Raw genomic sequence first — 19,442 nt, 5'->3', positions numbered from 1 at the left:
ATGTGCTGTACACTGTAATTCAACTGAGATTTCAGAACTGGTTTTTAAAGGCAGACACCCTTTCTGTGGATCAACGACCTGTCTGCATGTATTCAGAATGGACACTCCTTTTCAGGTTCCAGAAGTGAGTTTATTATTGACAACATGCCCCTACAAAAGACATAAATCTGTGGTCAGAGAGTGAGGGAGGGATATGGCAGTGAGGGCCAGAAATATTTTTCCCGCTTCTGTTACATGTCTTGACAGCACGTACCTATATAGGTGACCTCATGTCTGGAAAGGGGCTTTCTGATCAGACTCATGGGTGTTTTTCTCTTACAGCCCCACGCCCTCTTTTTTTTATTTGTGGCCTGTCCATCTCTGTTCCGTGGTTTTGTTGTTTTCCTTTCCCTGTAACACCTGGGAAAGCTGCAGGGGAAATAAACTGCTGCCAGCATTCCAACACCATCCAGCTCCAAATGCCTGGGCACCGCCACACATCATTGGCATTCTTTCATTTAAAGGTGCAGCATTTCTTTGTCTCTCCATACCACATCATTCAATTCAAAATGTAGGCATGTGGGGACCTTGGTAGGCATGAGGTTTTCACAATTTGTTGCTGACTTGCATGGCTGAGTTATAACCTGGAAATGAGAACATGCGGGACAAAAGTAAGGTCCATGTGCAGATATCCATCCAGACATGTTTTAGTACATATATAAAAACTCTGGATTGAGTAAATAATAATAATAATACTTTGTGTCTGGTATGGTTTTTCAACAAAAGCTCAAATTACAAATTCTGAAAGGACCTGAAAAGTTATTATAAGTGACGGTATGATAAGTGATAAGTGATCCTATATGAACACACTTTTTTCTGCCAAAGATAGAACAGTTTTAGTTAGATGTTCAGTTTTTCTCTGCACGCTATTCATGGTTTGAAGTGGGTGGGGCTCTGTTGGAAAAGGTGTTGTCAGATTTGAAGATTTGAATTAGAAGTGATGACAGTTGGCGGGTTGTTGGTTGTGGTTAATGTCAATCAAATCTAATTGAACTACACCCACACTGTCCTAGTAGAACAAATAAATTCAGTTTTTTTAGTGTTAAAATCTTGCCTACAATGTAATTTTGATGTTGCTAATTTAGCCATGAAAATTTAATGAGAAATACTCTGATTTGAAGCCCAATTTTTAGGGGCTTTGAAATAATATCTACTCCTCCCTCACTGAGAAAACCTATGAATATGCAAATGTTTTTCACATCAGTAGTTGAACATCTAGACACAAGATATTTCACAGAAAAGTCCATTCTCAGCGTATGTGCACTGGAGGCTTTCGAGTTTCCACATCACACTTGTTGCATTCTGGACCCTGACATGGTCATGGTCATATAATCATACACACACATGTTAAACTGAGATGAACACAGAGAAATGTTTCCCCTTCAGCTGAATAATGTGAAAACAGCCTTCTAGTGTCAAACTCTGCGCATATATCACTCTGCACTGTCAAGGTCAAATATCCAAGTGATGGAAGAATGAGAAAAACACATTTTTGAGTGGAGAGGGACTAAAAGCAAAGATGTGAAACATGCAGTTTTTGTCTACTATTTAGAAGAATTTTTCAAAACCATGTATCCTTGTGGGATGTAGACTGCCATAGATAGTTTGCTCTTTGCACTTAAAGTATGAAAAAGGGAACTATTCCCTTTTTTTTTTTACAAACAAGAAAACCACAAGCTTTAAAAAAAAGAATAATTACTCAATCTTAGCTGCCGGCCCTCCCACCTCCACCCTTCTAGTTCCCCCTAGAGGGATACAAGTGCGTCAGTGTGGTGTTGGAAAAGAGGAGAAGTAAAGCCTTTTGACTTTCAGGAAGGAAACACATCTGGGGAATAAGGAAAGAGAGAACGGGTGAAAAGAGGAATTAGCGTGGAGGAAGAGGAGGTGGCCAAAAATAGTCAGCCTCCGCTCGAGCTTTGCCTCGCCAGAGCCCCTACCACTCCTCCTTCCACTCAAGGATTAGTCAGCCCTGACCTATCCCGCTTAGCCCCCTACCCCCCTCCTCGAGTCATGAACCTTACTTCCTCCCAGCCGTCTTAATCCAGGTTACTCAATTTGAGACCCCCCCATCCAGCTTTTTATCTCCTGAAGCAAACATATACAAAACTGCCCTCATAGGACTGGAGATAGTGATTTTACCTCACTTAAAAAGTGTTTCCACTATGTGGGCCTTAACAGAACATTATTGACATATACAGACAGATAATTACTAAATGTTATGTTATGTTATGTTATATAAAATACATAATTAAAGTTCAATAGGCTATAGTCATCTAAGAGATAACAGTTGTCGGAGTGTGATTGAGATATGAGTTATAATAACAGCCAGTGGACGGGAATGGGTAAACATGAGCATTCCTCTGGCTAGGAAACCATCTTGAAAAACAGGAACTCTGGCCACACAAATATGGTGAAGCCAGATGTAAAGTGGTGCTGTGATTGGATGGGAAGGGCCAGAAGAAAAGTAGATATTTCATCGTATGCAGGTGTTCAACAAGCACAGTGGACTTGGGACACAGTCACTGGGTTTTCCAGAGCAAACAGGAAGCAGTGGGCAGTGTTTAACTCTGATTGGCCGCAGTAATAGACAGGGAGATATGCAGATTTATAAGGAAAGGGAGTACGTGTGTGACAGCATGTTGATAATATGAGAGAGAGGCTTCTGGCAGAAACCTGCTAAAAATTTTCTAAGCTGTACATCACAAACCAGTGTGAACTGGTCAGTACGTTCCCACACTGGAGGCCTTTTGATAATGCTCAAGACCGTCTGGTAGACCATATATTACAAGAAAACAGACATTGCATCACAGGAGGTGTCACGTAATGAATTATACAATTCCATTGAAGTAAAGAATTCATTTATTTTATTCCTGAGGTTTTAAAGCTCACATTTTGGCTATACTCAGAGTACACGTCTTACTAGAAAGATTATACAAACCACCTGTCATGGGCAGTGTAAACTTTGATGCTGTTTTCTACAGCTGTTTGTTAACTAGAGCCATCCAGTGGTGCTTTAAGGAACTTTGAATAGGCCTATAACAAAGCAAAAAGAAAACAATGGGTCCTTCACTGTTGGGATTTTCTTCCTTAAATAAGAAAAAGCGTTTTTTATGACAGAACACGTTTTTGATCGAAACACAAAACACATTCCTAGTAGGATTTTCAAGTGTTTCCCACTAGTTTTGATATATAGTCACTTTGTCTTGTCTTAAATAGAAACAAGGTGCTCTATCTGCTGGTTGCCGATGTTTTGTGGGTTGTTTTGATGTATTAGTGGGATTAAAAATATGTTTTGGATTGGTCTTGGCTATTTTTATGTTTTTTGATAGCTCTTGGGTTGTTTAAGGTGCCATTTAGTTTGTTTTTAGGATAAAATCTTGTACATGTTGTATTAGAAATGTTACTCCTGATTTCATATTTGCATTTCTCTTTAATTCTGATTGTGTGGGATTTTTTGTGTTATCTATTTTGTTTGTCTATAACTGTTAACTCATTATTATTGCTGCCCATCTTAGCCAGAGATGTCTCATCTATCAATAAGGTTTTCCTGGTTAAATAACATGTAAATAAATGTATTAAAGGTATGAATTATTTTTTAAGAGAGCTTGAAAAGCCAGTGGTCTATAATTATCAACATTATTATCATTCACCATGGAGATGCTCTTAATACGGAAGCTCGCTTGGATAATAGGCGCTGAAACGCGAAGTGGGTAGGAGCGAGCAGCAGGAGGCCATGGCAGGACAATGACTGACGTGGAAAGTGTCGGGAGTGAGTAACAAACTTCGGAGGAAAACAAGTCTTGAGAGCAACATACATCGCTCCTCTGTGTTACACGGGCCACAGCAACATGAGTCTGGACAAAGCAGAGCTGTGTGATTCACTTTTAACCTGGGTAAGTTTCAAATGAGTGAGATTTACTAGCCAGGCTAACCGCCGGCTAACAGGTGACAGCAGGTGTTTGCAAAGTAAGAGACAAAAATAACGTTACTTGTTAAAGTAAAGGCCTCGCAAAATTGATAAATTGCTACTTTCATGAAGTAGGTGGACGTGTGAGCAGTTGGCAGGTATGAAATATGGCTGTTTGGAAGCTAACGGTCGTTAGCTAGCCGAGCTAACTAGCTGGTAAACACATTGGAAGTTTGCTCTCGTTCGTCTGCTTTACCTTGTTATCTGCACCCAACTTACTGCCTGCGGTGTCAGCAGACTGCCAGAAAAACAAACCCAAACAGCTTAACATAAGCTGAGAGACTTATGCAGTAATGTTAGGCTATCTAACATAGTATCTTCTCAAACCAAGGAAAATCCACCTGTTTGGCACTTTTCCACACAGAGGCAAGTGTAGGACTAAACTAAGACACCAACTTAAATGAACAGCTTGACAAGTAGGACTTGAATCCCCAATAACAGCTGTCATTTCAGTGGTGTTTACGAAGATTGAATGGGTTTAGACAAAGATTTTTACCTGCATTATTTTGCCAGGTATCGGCCTAGTAATTCGCATCAGCCAGAGCAAATGAAACAAGAGCTTGCAGATTCGTCTGGTGTTATTTACTACGCATTTTAGCTGCTTTTTTTCCAAAGTGTGTTCTTTGCCAAGAAAGTATTATTATTTTACTTAAGGAGAGCTTTTACACACATGTAAAAAAAAATTAAAATAAACATGAGTAACATTCATAAACTTGCATTGTATCAATCTGGGTCACTTTAAAAGTAAAATACGTCTGTGTGCATGAAATGTTTAAGCTTTTTTTTAAAGGTTACTTTTCTACAAATGACTAATTATTAATGTCTTCATTCTCAGTTACAGACATTTCAGGTGCCATCATGCAACAGCAAGTACGACCTGACAAGTGGAGTGGCCATTGCACATGTGCTGCACAGAATGTAAGGGCACACTGTTTATTGTGGTGTTTTAATTATGTAGTAAGTGCACAACATGAACAGGAAGCAGCTAACTAAAAATCATTCAGAGCCACCTCAGAGATTTGCTTATCAGAGTGATTTGCACGTTATTGCCTTTTGAATTGTAGGTTGCTAAAAAGTCCATTATCTATTCAAAATATAAACCAAAAGAAAAGGCTGGATTTGTGAGGTCATCTTTTTTTTTTATTATTATTATTTTTTTATTTATTTATTTTTTTTTCTCAGTGAGTTTGCTCAGCTGTTTTGATTAAATCAATCTGTCCAGGCCTAGTGACCTTTGTAGCTTAAGGAGCGGTATTTGTGTTTTCCGTGTACCCACACCCCCACTGATAAACGGACAACACAACTATCTTTTATTTTAAGGTCATTTGAACAACTTCTTAAGCGTTACTCCCACGTGTGACACGTGACTTTAATGAACCGTTCTTCTCAAATGTCATTGGGCTCAGCAGAACAGAAGCACGGGGCCTCACTGCCCTGTGGCCCTACTGTGAATCTTGATGTCCAGAGATGTGTCGTCCTTGTCGTCTCTGAGTTCTCTTGTACTCTCATTAACAGAGACCCCTCCTGGTTTAATGAGACATGGCTAGGCAGGATCAAGGAGGAGAGCGGGGAGAACTGGCGCCTCAAGGTAATTTGAGAAACAGTAGGATATGACAGCATACCCTATGGTGCCCTAGAATAACCAAGATATCTAGAGGTTTTTTTCCCCCTTCTTTTTTCCGTGATTAAAATGAGGATCTAGACTTTAACTCTGATTTGTTATGTGTGTTTGTTTTTCAGGTCAGCAACTTGAAAAAGATTCTTAAGAGCATGCTGGAGTATTATCACGATGTAAGAATATTTTATTATTTTTACTAATTTTGCCACTTCTAGTGCACTACAAAATTTGCTCAAGGCTCAATCCTAATGTCTCACCTTACTTTCCACGAACAGGTGCTTGGTCACCAGGTGTCAGATGAGCACTTGCCAGACGTGAACCTTATAGGAGAGATGGGAGATGTCACTGAACTGGGCAAGCTGGTACAGCTCGTATTGGGCTGTGCTATCAGTTGTGAGAAGAAACAAGGTACACTCACTGTGTGCTGTAAAAAGGAGAGAAGAATAGAATGAAAATCAAGTAGATGCAGCCATCTGTGAAAATAACACACAGGATTAACTCAGTCAAATCACATGGTTCTTGATTAGTCACGGTCTGATCATCACATGTTGATAACTGACCACACTAAAGACCATTATACAAATAATACAGTTCAGAAGAAACACTGATTTGTTATTTAAATATTGGCTTTATGAGGACGGGGGTTCTGAATATACTGATTTATGCAGTGCTGGCTTGATTTTTACGAGAGTATTTCTGTTAATCTGCATTTGGCTGCACCTTCACTGCTCTCTGTTTTCTTCTCATAAACGCAGAGCAAATCCAGCAGATAATGACACTTGAGGAATCTGTCCAGCACGTCGTGATGACAGCCATTCAGGAGGTGAGTGAGCCTCTCGCTTATCCTACCGGTACTCTCTACTTTGCGTTAATCCCAGCGCTTAGTCATGGTTAATTCACAATCAAAGAAATCCGAATAAGGATAAGACTGAACAGAGTGCCAGAAACTCTGCTCTGAAATATTTTAAGAATATGTTTTAGTGTTTCATTGGCACACATAGGAGTGGAAAAGCATTTAACGTGAGGATGAAAACCTCTTCCAGAAAATTTATTTGGAAAAGCTAATAAACCTGATTTTGGGGACAAATTCTTGTATTTTTAATTTATAATTTGAGTTTTTCATTGACTGTTTTGTCTTTTTTCTTTCAGCTCTTGTCAAAGGAGCCTTCTTCTGAACCAGGAACCCCTGAGACCTATGGGGACTTTGACTACCAGGTGAAACCTGCAACACTTTCATTCTCCCCTCTGTGTACTTCACTCAGCAGATCTGTTACATCCTTCTTTTGTGTTTTCCCTCACCCTTTTATTAATGTTTACTTCCTCCTACTGTGACTAGTATGACATCCCTTGCCTCTGTGTTCTGTTGGTTTTATGCTTGCAGTCCAGGAAGTATTATTTTCTAAGTGAGGAGGCAGATGAGAAGGAGGACCTGAGCCAGCGCTGTCGAGACCTGGAACATCAGGTTGGTACTCCAAATGGGGTCTACGCCTTCCTTGGCAAACATTTCCTGAACCCTTTAAAGTTACAAAAATTTACCAAAATTACTCTTCTTGTTTTGTAGATGTAACAAACACTGTCAGCGCTAAACTCGGTGTCAGCTACTGTGATTGCTTCACAATAAAAGCCACCCTGTTGGAACTATTTTAATGTGAAGCAACAGCAGTAAGAAATGTTGGTTAGCATTAGCAATAACTAAATATAGCTCTGATACGGTGTTCGTATAGCGAACAGTCAACAGCGAGACTGATATCAATGATATAAAAATTTTAACAGTAACGCTGGCTTACATGCTGCATTATTTCCTGTGAATCCCTTGAGTGTAGGTGGGCAGTTTGACTAAGAATGAAAACGAGGCTGGAAGTAAATACATTGGATGGCTGTTGCTGAAACCATGCTGACCATAACTGGTGTCAAATACTCCTTTTGATTCAATGAAAATCTTAAGAATCATAACTCTAAGATGGCACACTGGACTTTGTTTTTTATCTTCAGTTTGCCGTTGGCATTACCTCAAAAAGCAAACCAATTTGTTGTTTTGAAGTAATATTAGACCATTCTGCCTTTCCAGTACCTGACATTCAGATTCTTTGAGGCCTAGTTTTGCTGCAGCATGTTGTTGAATATGTGTGCCTGCTGCTTTTGTGCTCTGGCCCTTATTGATTAGTTCGCCTGAGACTGTGTTTGTGTTCCCGTGGCTTGTTTTTGCACCACCGACTGAGAGGGCACTAATTTAGTATTTTTTTTTAAAGATACATTTTAGTCAATAGTTGCGTAACATCAAGATAAAACTGACACATTGCCTTGGGATGGAGCAGTAGCCAACAATAATTTGTACTGCTCTCAGCCCACATGTTTGTTTACTTATTTAGCCCACGCGTTAGGGATTAGTCATTTGTGTTGTTTTGAAAGCTATTTACTGTCCCTGGTCCTGTGCTAAAGCATGCAATCTGTCCTTAAAGTTCAGTGTAGCTGTATTCAAACTGGAAAGATGTCCAGCAGGTAAGTTTATACCCCCCCACCCCACTTTTTTGGAATGCCAGCTTGTCTAACTATAACTTCAGCTCAGCCTGACTCGTTCTGTGAGCATATTGTTGCAACTCTAAACTGCAGTCCCTCTTTCACTTCATCGGCCCGCTGCTTCAACATTTCTCCTCCATGAACTATAACCGTATAACCATTATTATAAATGGTCCTCAATGAACGTTCTATATATTTATCTATGTATATTGTGGTAATCTGGCTGTGACCCTGAGGGTAATGCTAACAACTTCAATGTTGAGAAAGTCCCATCTGCTCGAGCCCATTGCACATCAGCTGATATAATTTTTGACGACTGAGCATGTGAAACAAGAACAAAGCATGTTTTCAAGGTCCTCTAAGCATGAAAAGCGGTGAGTTTGTTGCTGTTTATCTGCGTTTCTCTCCTATGAATCTGTCGTGTGCCAGTACTCTGACTGCCTCATGTTTATTTTCTGTGTTCTTGATGTGTTATTCTTTAAATCAGCTTTGAGGACTTTTCTGATGCATCTTCTGTTCTATCTTTTCTCTTTTTCCCTCCTTTTGCACAGCTGTTTTGTCACTTGGTGCATCTTCATCACTTCTCTCTCTCTCTCTCAGCACTCCATTATTTAATCTCCCAGCCTTGACACCTCTTTTTTTACATTGTTTGTGCTCTGTTCCTCTCTCTTCCCCCACAGTTGTCAGTGGCTATGGAGGAGAAGTTGTCCCTACAGGCAGAGACAAGGTCCCTGAAGGAGAGGCTGAGCCACTGCGACTCTCTGGACGCTTCCACCACTGTCATCACTGGAAAAAAGCTGCTGCTGCTGCAGAGTCAGATGGAGCAGCTGCAGGAGGAGAACTACAGGTACAAGCAGTACACACACATAAAGTTGGACTTTGCTCAGCAATGTTTAACTTTATATCTAGTATTTAATGCATAAGCAAACATTCATCAGGCCTTTTACATAATAGACATTTTGACAATTACATAATTAGCTCAACTTTTAAAAAGTGCAGCTGGAGATTTTCTACAAAAAAAAAATTCAACATTCATCTCACAATTCAGTCTACTCAGTTACACAAACACTGCTCTTGTGTCATGTAAATCTCAGACTGGAGAACAGCAGAGATGACATGCGCGTGAGGGGGGAGATACTGGAGCGTGAGATGGCCGATCTACATCAACGTAACGAAGAGCTGACCAGCCTGGCGCAGGAGGCCCAGGCCCTCAAGGATGAGATGGATATTCTCAGGTGAGATCAGCATTAGTGTTCTTACAAATCCCTGCCCACTCGTGATGAATTTGTCGTGGAAGCCAAAACAGCGCAGCTAACTTAAGTTTGTACTCAGCAGAAACTGCAGAAAGTCACGCTTGGTGGGCGTTTAATCACATGGACACTGAGGGTTTTGTGTTCTCGGCTTTCCAATGGAGCATTTAAGATTGTGCTATGTCAAATTAGGGAAGAATAACTATAGTGAGGGCTTTTGAAATATAATTAATTCAGAAATGAATTGTACAAATATTTTCTTAATGTGAAACATATTGTAAATATTGACTGACAATTATTGTTGAGCCAATAGTTGGTCAACTTGTTGAATTGTTGTGAAGAAGACCAAAATGCCTATTATATATCTTCAATCAACCAGTAGAGCACCATTTAAAAGTCTTGTGTTGTGTTGCTGTGTATTCCTATCAACAAATCCCACAAAAAGACCAAAATCAACAATACACTGATCCCTCTCACAAATATTGTCTTTGTCCATCCATCCATCATCAACCGCTTATCCTGCATACCAGGTCGCGTGAAGTATCGTCTTGGTACTATAGCTTATTCCTCTGTGCCTTAGAGCTCCATTGTTGTAAAAAAAAAAAAAAAAAAAAAAACTATTAAACACACCAGTGAGCCACACTGTTGCACTGGGCCAGATGTTCCTTTATTACCATGAACATAGGCACTGTAGTTCATTTTGAGTTAATCCTGCATGTGTAGCGTTTGTGTCGTAAATGCTTACTGACGCATATCTTTGCGCTGAAAGTCCCTAATAATAAATGAATTTCCTCCAGTTGGATTAACGTTTGCTAAAATCTACAGTCCCAGCTGTTTAAGGAAATTACTGAACCTTTTTAAAATCAAACTAGATATCAGTAACCCATTTTTACATTACAGTTTTACATCTTCAGTAGAAATGGATGGGCTTGGAGCGGAGAGACACAGAGAGGGAACGTTGAATGTATTCAAAGACAAACTAACACATTGTTGGTTTTGATCTTTTCAAGGGATTTATTGACATCACAAATGTAGAGTATCAGCAGCCTTTTCCTTTAAACAGTAGTTCATCTATTATCAATTTACACTCACAGAAACAACTCCCACACTGCCCACACACAGACGTCCATTCAGCTCCTCTCTCTGACATCTGTGAAAATATGAATTTCATGCATTGACACTGGCTTGCGTCAGAGTTTTCAGTAGTTAAGTACATATCCACACGGATGCATTGTGTTTTAACTAAAAGTCATATTTCTGTGCTCAACGCCTCCCACACTGTCCTCTCCTCCCCCACAGGCACTCCTCTGACCGGGTGAACCAGCTTGAAGTACTAGTGGAGACGTACAAGAGGAAGCTGGAGGATCTGGGAGACCTGCGCAGGCAGGTGCGCCTCCTGGAGGAGCGCAATACTGTGTACATGCAGCGTACCTGCGAGCTGGAGGAGGAGCTCCGGAGGGCCAACGCCATCCGCAATCAGCTGGACACTTACAAAAGACAGGCAAGCAGTGGGTTGAAAGGAGGAGGGAGAGTGATACTTGTTCCTGTGTTGACGTCTAAGTGATGTTAAACACAGTCTGGCTTGTGCACGTGTTTGAAACCTTGCAGTTTTTATACAGAGCTCTGGCCAACACAGACTGTTGCTATGCTCTCTGACTTGCAGGCTCACGAGCTTCACACCAAGCACTCGGCAGAGGCCATGAAAGCTGAGAAATGGCAGTTTGAGTACAAGAACCTTCACGACAAGCATGACGCACTGCTGAAGGAGAAAGAAGTGAGTCGGTGAACATTGTCAGGAAATAAAAGTTCAGTTGTGGCGGGGAAAGAATAAGCACATGCCATTTTACTTTTTACAAGTACTTTTTCTGTGCTGTTTTATTGGTGTGCAGCATCTGTTTGTGGTGTCTCTTTCTGATATCATGGTCACACACTAAAGCCCTGTCATAATTCTAGACAAGATTTCAGTGATGGCAGTCCTGTGTGCATCAACATTTGCTGTGATTATTACAGGACGCACATCGCTGCAGTAAGAATTGTTGCCAGGCAAATATTGTACTTTTCTTCAGTGGACTCCCACATCCTGTGTCAATTCTAGCTCCTTCTGCAATCTGACAGGAGTGACTACTGTCCTTGGTTACTTGGTGGGAGTTATTAAGAAATACACTGCTCAAAAAAATAAAGTGAACACTAAAATAACACATCCTAGATCTGAATGAATGAAATAATCTCATTAAATACTCCTTTCTTACATAGTTGAATGTGCTGACAACAAAATCACATAAATTTCATTTCTATTGATAATTTTTATCAACCCATGGAGGTCTGGATTTGGAGTCACACTCAAAATTCAAGTGGAAAACCTCAGTAGTGTGTGTGGCCTCCACGTGCCTGTATGACCTCCCTACAACGCCTGGGCAACCGCACCAGCATATGGTCTCACAAGGGGTCTGAGGATCTCATCTCGGTACCTAATGGCAGTCAGGTTACCTCTGGCGAGCACATGGAGGGCTGTGCGGCCCCCCAAAGAATCGCCACCCCACACCATTACTGACCCACCGCCAAACCGGTCATGCTGGAGGATGTTGCAGGCAGCAGAACGTTCTCCACGGCGTCTCCAGACTCTGTCACGTCTGTCACATGTGCTCTGTGTGAACCTGCTTTCATCTGTGAAGAGCACAGGGCGCCAGTGGTGAATTTTCCAATCTTGGTGTTCTCTGGCAAATGCCAAACGTCCTGCACGGTGTTGGGCTGTAAGCACAACACCCACCTGTGGACGTCAGGCCCTCATACCACCATCATGGAGTCTGTTTCTGACCGTTTGAACAGACACATGCACATTTGTGGCCTGCTGGAGGTCATTTTGCAGGGCTCTGGCAGTGCTCCTCCTTGCACAAAGGCGGGGGTAGCGGTCCTGCTGCTGGGTTGTTGCCCTCCTACGGCCTCCTCCACGTCTCCTGATGTACTGGCCTGTCTCCTGGTAGCGCCTCCATGCTCTGGACACTACGCTGACAGACACAGCAAACCTTCTTGCCACAGCTCACATTGATGTGCCATCCTGGATGAGCTGCACTACCTGAGCCACTTGTGTGGGTTTTAGACTCCGTCTCATGCTACCACTAGAGTGAAAGCACCGCCAGCATTCAAAAGTGACCAACACATCAGCCAGGAAGCAAAGGAACTGAGAAGTGGTCTGTGGTCACCAACTGCAGAACCACTCCTTTAGTGGGGGTGTCTTGCTAATTGCCTATAATTTCCACCTGTTGTCTATTCCATTTGCACAACAGCATGTGAAATTGATTGTCAATCAGTGTTGCTTCCTAAGTGGACAGTTTGATTTTTTTTTGAGCAGTGTACATACTGTACTGACATGAAATGTGCATTTACTTCTATTTTCTAAATGAGTGTGTGTGAAAACTCGTCACTCCCTGGGGTTTGAGGGTCAGCAGGTTAAATCCCCAATCACTTCCCTTGGCCCAAATGTAAAATCACATTTAGTCCATTTCCATGTGCATTCCACAGCTGGTCTAACAAACCTTAATGGAGGATGACTTTGTTTATTTTGTCCATGTATGTCCAATAAGGTGCTTGTTTGTCATACAGTAAAAAGATTCCTACAGAGATAGACTTTTTTTTTTTTTTTTTTAAAGAATAAGATCCTTCTTGTTTAACTAGAAACCGTCGCTAACAATCTGAGCCTGTGGCAATAACAAGCACCTTGGTGGACGTACTTTGACGGGGAGCAATTGCCTGCAAGGATTACATTGCAGCCCTGTCTAGCTGTTGCTGACTGCAGCACGCTCACTCAGTACTGGGCAAATTTTAAAAATGTTGTCTCAATTAGTCACATAGACACAAAAACATGGGAAAATAAGCTCCAGGTTGCAAAATACCAAGTTACCCTTTTCACTATTAAGCATTCGGTCATCCAGTTGCCGAGCTTGCTTTGTTTTATTTAGAATTTTCTTTTCCACACTTGGCAGGTTCATATTGGATTGAATAATTGTTTCAAAATGCCCCCCCCCCCCCCCCCCCCCCAAAAAAAAAGCAGTCTGAATGTAACTTGAAGTCTGTGTTACACTTTTGTTTTGTTTTTAGCGTCTGATCTCGGAAAGAGACACACTCCGGGAGACAAATGATGAGCTTAGGTGTGCACAAGTCCAACAGAGGTGTCTTAGTGGAGGTGGTAAGTTGTAACTGCACTCGATTTAGAAACGAATAACTAAACAGCAAGATGGTAAAAAAATCAAAAGAATTCCACTACTTCTGCTTACCAGCATTTTAAAGGACCACTATCCAAATTTTTGAGGTAGTATGTATTTAATAAACATTGTACAGGGAGAGATTTTTTTTGTTTTTTTTTTTTTTTTTCTGTCCAATTAAAACAAAAATAAGCAAATCGGGCTACCAGCTGACACTTAATCCCTCTCTTTCTCTCTCCCTCTGCAGGAGACTTGTGTGACAATGGTGTCACAGTAGGAAACCTCGCTGCAGAGATCATGCCTACTGAGATCAAGTATGTCTATTATGGTGTGTGTGTGTGTGTGTGTGTGTGTGTGTGTCTGTGTGTATAAAAGTGTGGTGTGGGGGTTAATATGTATGTAGCAACCAAATTTAAGCATAACTGATGAGATTTTCTTTCTAAACCTGTAACAGACATGCAGTGGTGTAGCCCACTTGTGCCCTATATTAATCTTCTGTAGTCAGAGGCGCTTGGTGCCCGAAATAGCGACACATGTCAGTGCTGCACTTTTGGCCGGGGCGTTGTCAGATAGAAGGCTTGGCCAACTCGCCAGACCTTTTTGTTTGACTCTGCCACTCTCTGACCCAGTTCATCTGTCCTCCCCTTCTTTCTTTTCCCTCTTTCCTTCTCTTCCGATCCCCCTCCTTCACTCCTCGTTCTTTTCCTTCGTCAGGGAGACAGTGGTGCGTCTACAGAGTGAAAACAAAATGTTGTGTGTCCAGGAGGAGACTTACAGGCAGAAACTGGTGGAGGTGCAGGCCGAGCTGGAGGAGGCGCAGCGCAGCAAGAACACCCTGGAAACTCAGAACAGGTAGAGGTGTGTGGATGTGGGTGTGGGGGTGTGTGTGTGTGTGTGCGCGCACTTAACACTACTGAACAAGAAGTTGGACTTGTTAAGTAATCATTTGACTTCTAGGCCACCATATTGTGTGTTCCTGGCCGTTAGGCTGGTTGCTTGGCTGATGGTAGGAGTGATATCTGCCTAAATGTCAACTCACCCTCTGGACTGTGTGCACAACTGAGCTGTGTGGGCAGGGCTGGAGGACAGACAGCAAAAAGCCAGATTGTCCCTTGACTGCGTGTGTATGTGTTCGTTTACATGCCTGTGGGCATGTGGGCATGTGGGTGGACTGTGTGTGTGTGTCCATGCAACACCAGGCCCAGGGTGTAGGAAGCATCCTCAGCAACAGTAACAGGAGGAGAGGAGTGGTTTGAGCACACTCGATAGAGCAAAGCATTGAATGGCCAGGCAGCACACTTGGTGGAATGGATGAACACTCGCTGCAGCAGATGCACAGAGATGATACAAGCATCTTCCACCCACAGTAGCAACTTAATAACCTTGTGTTTCATCTTCACCATGTGCTTCCCTGGTGTTTGTCACTCGCTCAACCTTTTCATTGTCTCCACCGTCTCTTGTTTTGTTTTTTTTCCTCTTTCTGTTCTTAACCTTTTCTTTTCATCCCTTCCCAAGATTAAACCAGCAGCAGATCTCAGAGCTGCGTTCTCAGGTGGAAGAGCTCCAGAAGGCGCTGCAGGAGCAGGACAGCAAGACTGAGGATGTGAGTGGAGAGACCTCCTTCCTTCTACTCTGCCCACTTTTATTAAAACTCATCACAGACCATAGTCTTCTGCAATCCAGTCAACGGAGTATTATTGACACTGTGTGTGTGTGTGTCTTGATCAGATGAATATCATTATATTTTATGAAGTAGAAAACAGAGCAGATTTATATCTACAGTACTGTGAAACCGGAACGGCCAAGATCTGAATTTCACGTCATTCCCAGAGGTCCAAATAATGTTTGTATAATTGAAGCCATAATGTTTGAGGTAGCACTTCCCCTTGTATGACAGCAAAATGCTGCATAGTACACGGAGTATGTTTGAAAGGTTACTGTTGAAAGCACTTGTCTATCGAGGACTGCAGTGTTTGTTCTCCTACTTTGATACACGCTGTGTGGGAATTTAACCCATGTTTGCTGTGGTGATTCACCGTTAACGCCTGCCCCTCTCTCTGTCTGTCTCTCCCTGCCTGCCCCCAACGATCAACTCTGCCAAAAATCAGGCCATCGTAAGTACGGCCCACCCTCTGTCCAACTGGCCCATGATTGAAGTCTTCTTACAGCTTGACTTTTGCAACTTATACTACGTTTGTGTGTGTGTGTGCGTGTTGCATGTGCCATTTAGGAAAGCTGTGTGTGTGAAGTTTTGAGTTTAATGCGTTTTTCTGCTTTCTTCCTTGAAGTCCTCCTTATTGAAGAAAAAGCTTGAGGAGCATTTGTAAGTACCCCGCTGCTTCTTACAGATTATTCATCCATGTGGGTTTCCAAACAAAAGTGAATTCACGCACTCTTGATATGCAATTATTGCAGGGAGAAGCTCCATGAAGCGCACTCAGATCTCCAAAAGAAAAGAGAGGTCATTGATGACCTAGAGCCCAAAGTGGACAGCAACAGTAAGTCAAGTTATCCTCGCTAGCTCCTTCAGTTTCTGCCTCTTTGAGCACCTGCCAGTGTCTCTTCTCAACACTTTTCTTTTTCTCCCCCTCCAGTGGCAAAGAAGATAGATGAACTCCAGGAGAGCCTGCGGAAGAAGGACGAGGACATGAAGCAGATGGAGGAGCGATACAAGCGCTACGTTGAGAAGGCGAGAACGGTCAGTCTCCCTAAACAGAACCTCAACATATCCTCAGCGTATGGCTTTAAAGTTGAGAAAAGTACAGTATTTTTTTTCACTTGTTAAAAGTTTGTTTACCAGTCTTGAGGAGTATTATTGCGTAGGTGGGGGAGGAGGGAGTTGTATAAAGCCTTTTGTGGCTCTAAAGGGAGCTGTATGAAGTCAGAGAAACTGGCTTTTAACAAAGGGGAAGAATGTGTGGTATAAAAAAAGATGGTACCTCTGGTTGTGCAGCATTGATTTTAATCCCTTTTGTTTTTTTACTGTCCATTGTGAGTCTGATTTTGACACAGGAGTGCAGTGCTAAGTCAGCGGAGTGCTCTCTTAAGAAATGTCTTTTGTGTGGGCAGGTGATCAAAACCCTGGATCCAATGCAACAGCCGGTGACTGCGACTCCTGACATCCAGGCGCTGAAAAACCAGCTGACAGAGAAGGAGAGGAAAATCCAGCACCTGGAGGTACAAACCTTTTGACATAAAGGGACAAATTAGGTCACTCGAGCTCTTTTAAATCTCACTAATGCATGGTGATCTGTTCCTTCGGCGCAGCATGACTATGAGAAGAGCAGGGCCAGACATGACCAGGAGGAGAAACTCATCATCACGGCATGGTACAACATGGTAAGTGAGCGTGCAAATGCATGAAAACATGAAGCAGACCTGAGGGGACGTCACGGTTTTCATGTGGAAAACCTTCATCTAAGTGATTTGCATGATCCTCTGTAGTTGAAAAAATGTCTACCTCATTTTGTTTTATGAGAGGGGGGGGGGTGGTTGAGGCCAAACAAGGATTTTTACTGGACGGAGATGATTTTCTAAGGACACAAGTCCTTTATTCTCTTTCACACCCACACCTGTCTTTCTCTTTCTCAGGGGATGACGTTGCATCAGAAAGTGTCTGGCGAGCGGCTCGGTCCCTCTAACCAGGCCATGTCCTTCCTCGCCCAGCAGAGGCAGTCCACCAACGCCAGGAGAGGCCTGACACGACACCATCCAAGATAAGACCTCCAGGCGGGAGAACAAACGCGCTGAAAGGAAGTATAGAGAATATAATGTGATCTACACTGGACTTCATCTGGACACCCTATACCTTTTTATGCCTTTTACTGGATCGCTGCACCTCAGAGAGTATTTTCCATGCTGCTACTGCCCCCTGCTGGCTCTTAATGGTACGAGAAAGTTTATTTTCTCTGTGGGGCCCCGGAGGAGAGAGGGATACAACTGTGAGTTAACCCCTAGAAACAGAAGTAGGAGTAGGAGAAGTAGGGCCTGAAAAGAGGCTGTCTCACCTTTTAAGGTGACTTTTTTTATTTCCTCTTCAGCCTCTTGTACTCTGCCCTGTTTATGTAAGGTGTGTTTTAAATCTTTTTTTTTTTTTTTTTGTCTTTGTGTGTTATACAACAGGATGGAATGTGAACTAGTTTTGTTAAGGTTACTGTTCAGATGTGATAGACGAGAGATGAGTTATTAGGGGTATTACAATTACTGCTGTAAGTGCTAAAGGTGGACATAAAGCTACACTGCTTATAGACTGAGAACAGTCAGTCGGTAGTACATCTCTTTGGTTTTCTTCTTTTGTTTTGAACTTTCTCAGCTTTTGTTTTTTGTCTTCTTGATAATGTGTTTTGAAGTGAGTTGAGGATGTTTGTTTTTTAATTTGAAGGACCTCGAAAAAATGTAAAGACGATAAGGATGTGTTAACGGCTTTAGTCCCAATCCACCCCCCCACCTTGAAGTCACTTGAATAATTTTCTTTAAAAAGTTTCCCAAGATACACCAAAGCACTTTCCCAGAAGGGTGTGTTTGTTCAGTGCCTCGCAAAACTAAAAATACGCGCCTCTATGGATGAGATATTCGCAGTGGTAAACCCCTTCTCCCTGTCTCATTGGCACGGATAGATTTTACTAAAAGAAAACGTCACACTCATGCGGCTCATTTTCATATGGCTGGTGATAATGTGACGTGTGGATTATTTTTCTTAATGTTCTCATTTGTTGCCTATGAATTGGAATTTTTTTATTTTTTTATTTTTTTTTTTTTAATTCCCCTCCCTCTTCCCAAAGGCTGAAACAGGGTGTTTGGTTATGGGCTGGACCTCATTGCACTCACCACTTTAGACTCCAAACTGATGTAAATAAAGGCAACTAAAGGCCTCTTAGTTTATCACAGAGAATGGAAAACTAATACACAACGTGATTATATCCATAATGATAAAAACACTAAAAACAATGACTCAGCTAATGGCTGCTTACCGCTGCTAGACCTCAATTACAGTTTAACTGAACTGGAAGGATATGTACTTACCAATATGCTGGAATTCTTTTGTCTTGACCGAAAGTCAGGAGGAGGATCTAAAGGTTGAGCCTGTAATAGATGGTACATTCATCAACACTACGTCTGCCTGTATTCACTCCAGGTTAATTTTCCTTTTCAACAGATGTAGTCATTTTTGTCAGTCTCAAACCAGAGCTACTTTTTTTATGACTTGTACTTCGTCCCTGTGAGTGTTTGTGCTATGGTCTACGCAGGCCAGAATCCTGCTGTTGTGTGCACATTCTTTTTTTTTCTATTTGAGTTGATATTTATGGTGTTAAATCACTCTTTGCTACACATTTGCATGGCTTGATGGGGTTAACTTTTAGGTTGTCAGTGTTTGTTTATCATATAATGGTCTAGTAGATTATAGCAGAGTGAACTTCACACAGGGATCTGAAGCAAGCTAAAGATTTGTAGTCCTGTCTGTTCTACTTTTGCACTACAAATAAATGAGATCTTAAGATAAGAGGTGGTGTGGTGTTCTCTTTTGCAAAACATTGAAAGTAAACTGAACAACCACTCGACGGTCCACACTGAATAAACCATTTATAAAACACACACACACACACACACACACACACACACACACACACACACACACACACACACACAGAGACACACACACACACACACACACACACACACACACACACACACACACACACAGAGACACACACACACACACACACACACACACACACACAGAGACTCTCACCTCTCAGCTTCTCGGGCCTAATAGCAGTTGATGCTGTATTAACGGCAAATGGTGCAATCCCCGAAAGAGCCCCTCTTGCTTTGATGAATTTGATGAATGTGAC

At 42.0% G+C, this 19,442-nt stretch overlaps 1 protein-coding gene across 2 annotated transcripts; it reads left to right on the top strand.

Moving 5' to 3' along the window:
• Positions 1-3,744: 3,744 nt before the first annotated feature.
• hook2 (hook microtubule-tethering protein 2) lies at positions 3,745-19,090 on the top strand. 2 transcript variants are annotated; one of them, XM_046035801.1, is made up of 23 exons: positions 3,745-3,932; positions 4,842-4,924; positions 5,522-5,594; positions 5,747-5,797; positions 5,900-6,032; positions 6,380-6,447; positions 6,774-6,839; positions 7,006-7,086; positions 8,822-8,988; positions 9,236-9,376; positions 10,691-10,892; positions 11,055-11,165; positions 13,487-13,574; positions 13,838-13,904; positions 14,305-14,442; positions 15,106-15,193; positions 15,699-15,704; positions 15,879-15,913; positions 16,006-16,088; positions 16,185-16,288; positions 16,660-16,767; positions 16,858-16,929; positions 17,182-19,090. In XM_046035801.1, the coding sequence occupies exons 1-23, from the start codon at positions 3,888-3,890 to the stop codon at positions 17,308-17,310; spliced, it is 2,139 nt and encodes a 712-aa protein (XP_045891757.1). In that variant the 5' UTR covers positions 3,745-3,887; the 3' UTR covers positions 17,311-19,090. The 2 variants fall into 2 exon arrangements, with proteins under 2 accessions (XP_045891757.1, XP_045891766.1); XM_046035810.1 differs by lacking the exon at positions 15,699-15,704.
• The last annotated feature ends 352 nt before the right edge of the window (positions 19,091-19,442 follow it).

Source organism: Micropterus dolomieu, linkage group LG02, assembly GCF_021292245.1.
Source record: "Micropterus dolomieu isolate WLL.071019.BEF.003 ecotype Adirondacks linkage group LG02, ASM2129224v1, whole genome shotgun sequence".
Taxonomy (NCBI): domain Eukaryota; kingdom Metazoa; phylum Chordata; class Actinopteri; order Centrarchiformes; family Centrarchidae; genus Micropterus; species Micropterus dolomieu.
Note: the sequence above shows the minus strand (reverse complement) of the source record. Positions and strands in the feature narration are given on the sequence as shown.

Excerpts from the sequence above, each read along its gene's own strand:
- hook2 (XM_046035801.1), top strand. The coding sequence starts at position 3,888 with ATGAGTCTGGACAAAGCAGAGCTGTGTGATTCACTTTTAACCTGG. Across the intron at positions 14,443-15,105 it reads ACCCTGGAAACTCAGAACAG|ATTAAACCAGCAGCAGATCT; the intron begins GTAGAGGTGTGT and ends TCCCTTCCCAAG. Across the intron at positions 16,289-16,659 it reads ACGTTGAGAAGGCGAGAACG|GTGATCAAAACCCTGGATCC; the intron begins GTCAGTCTCCCT and ends TTGTGTGGGCAG.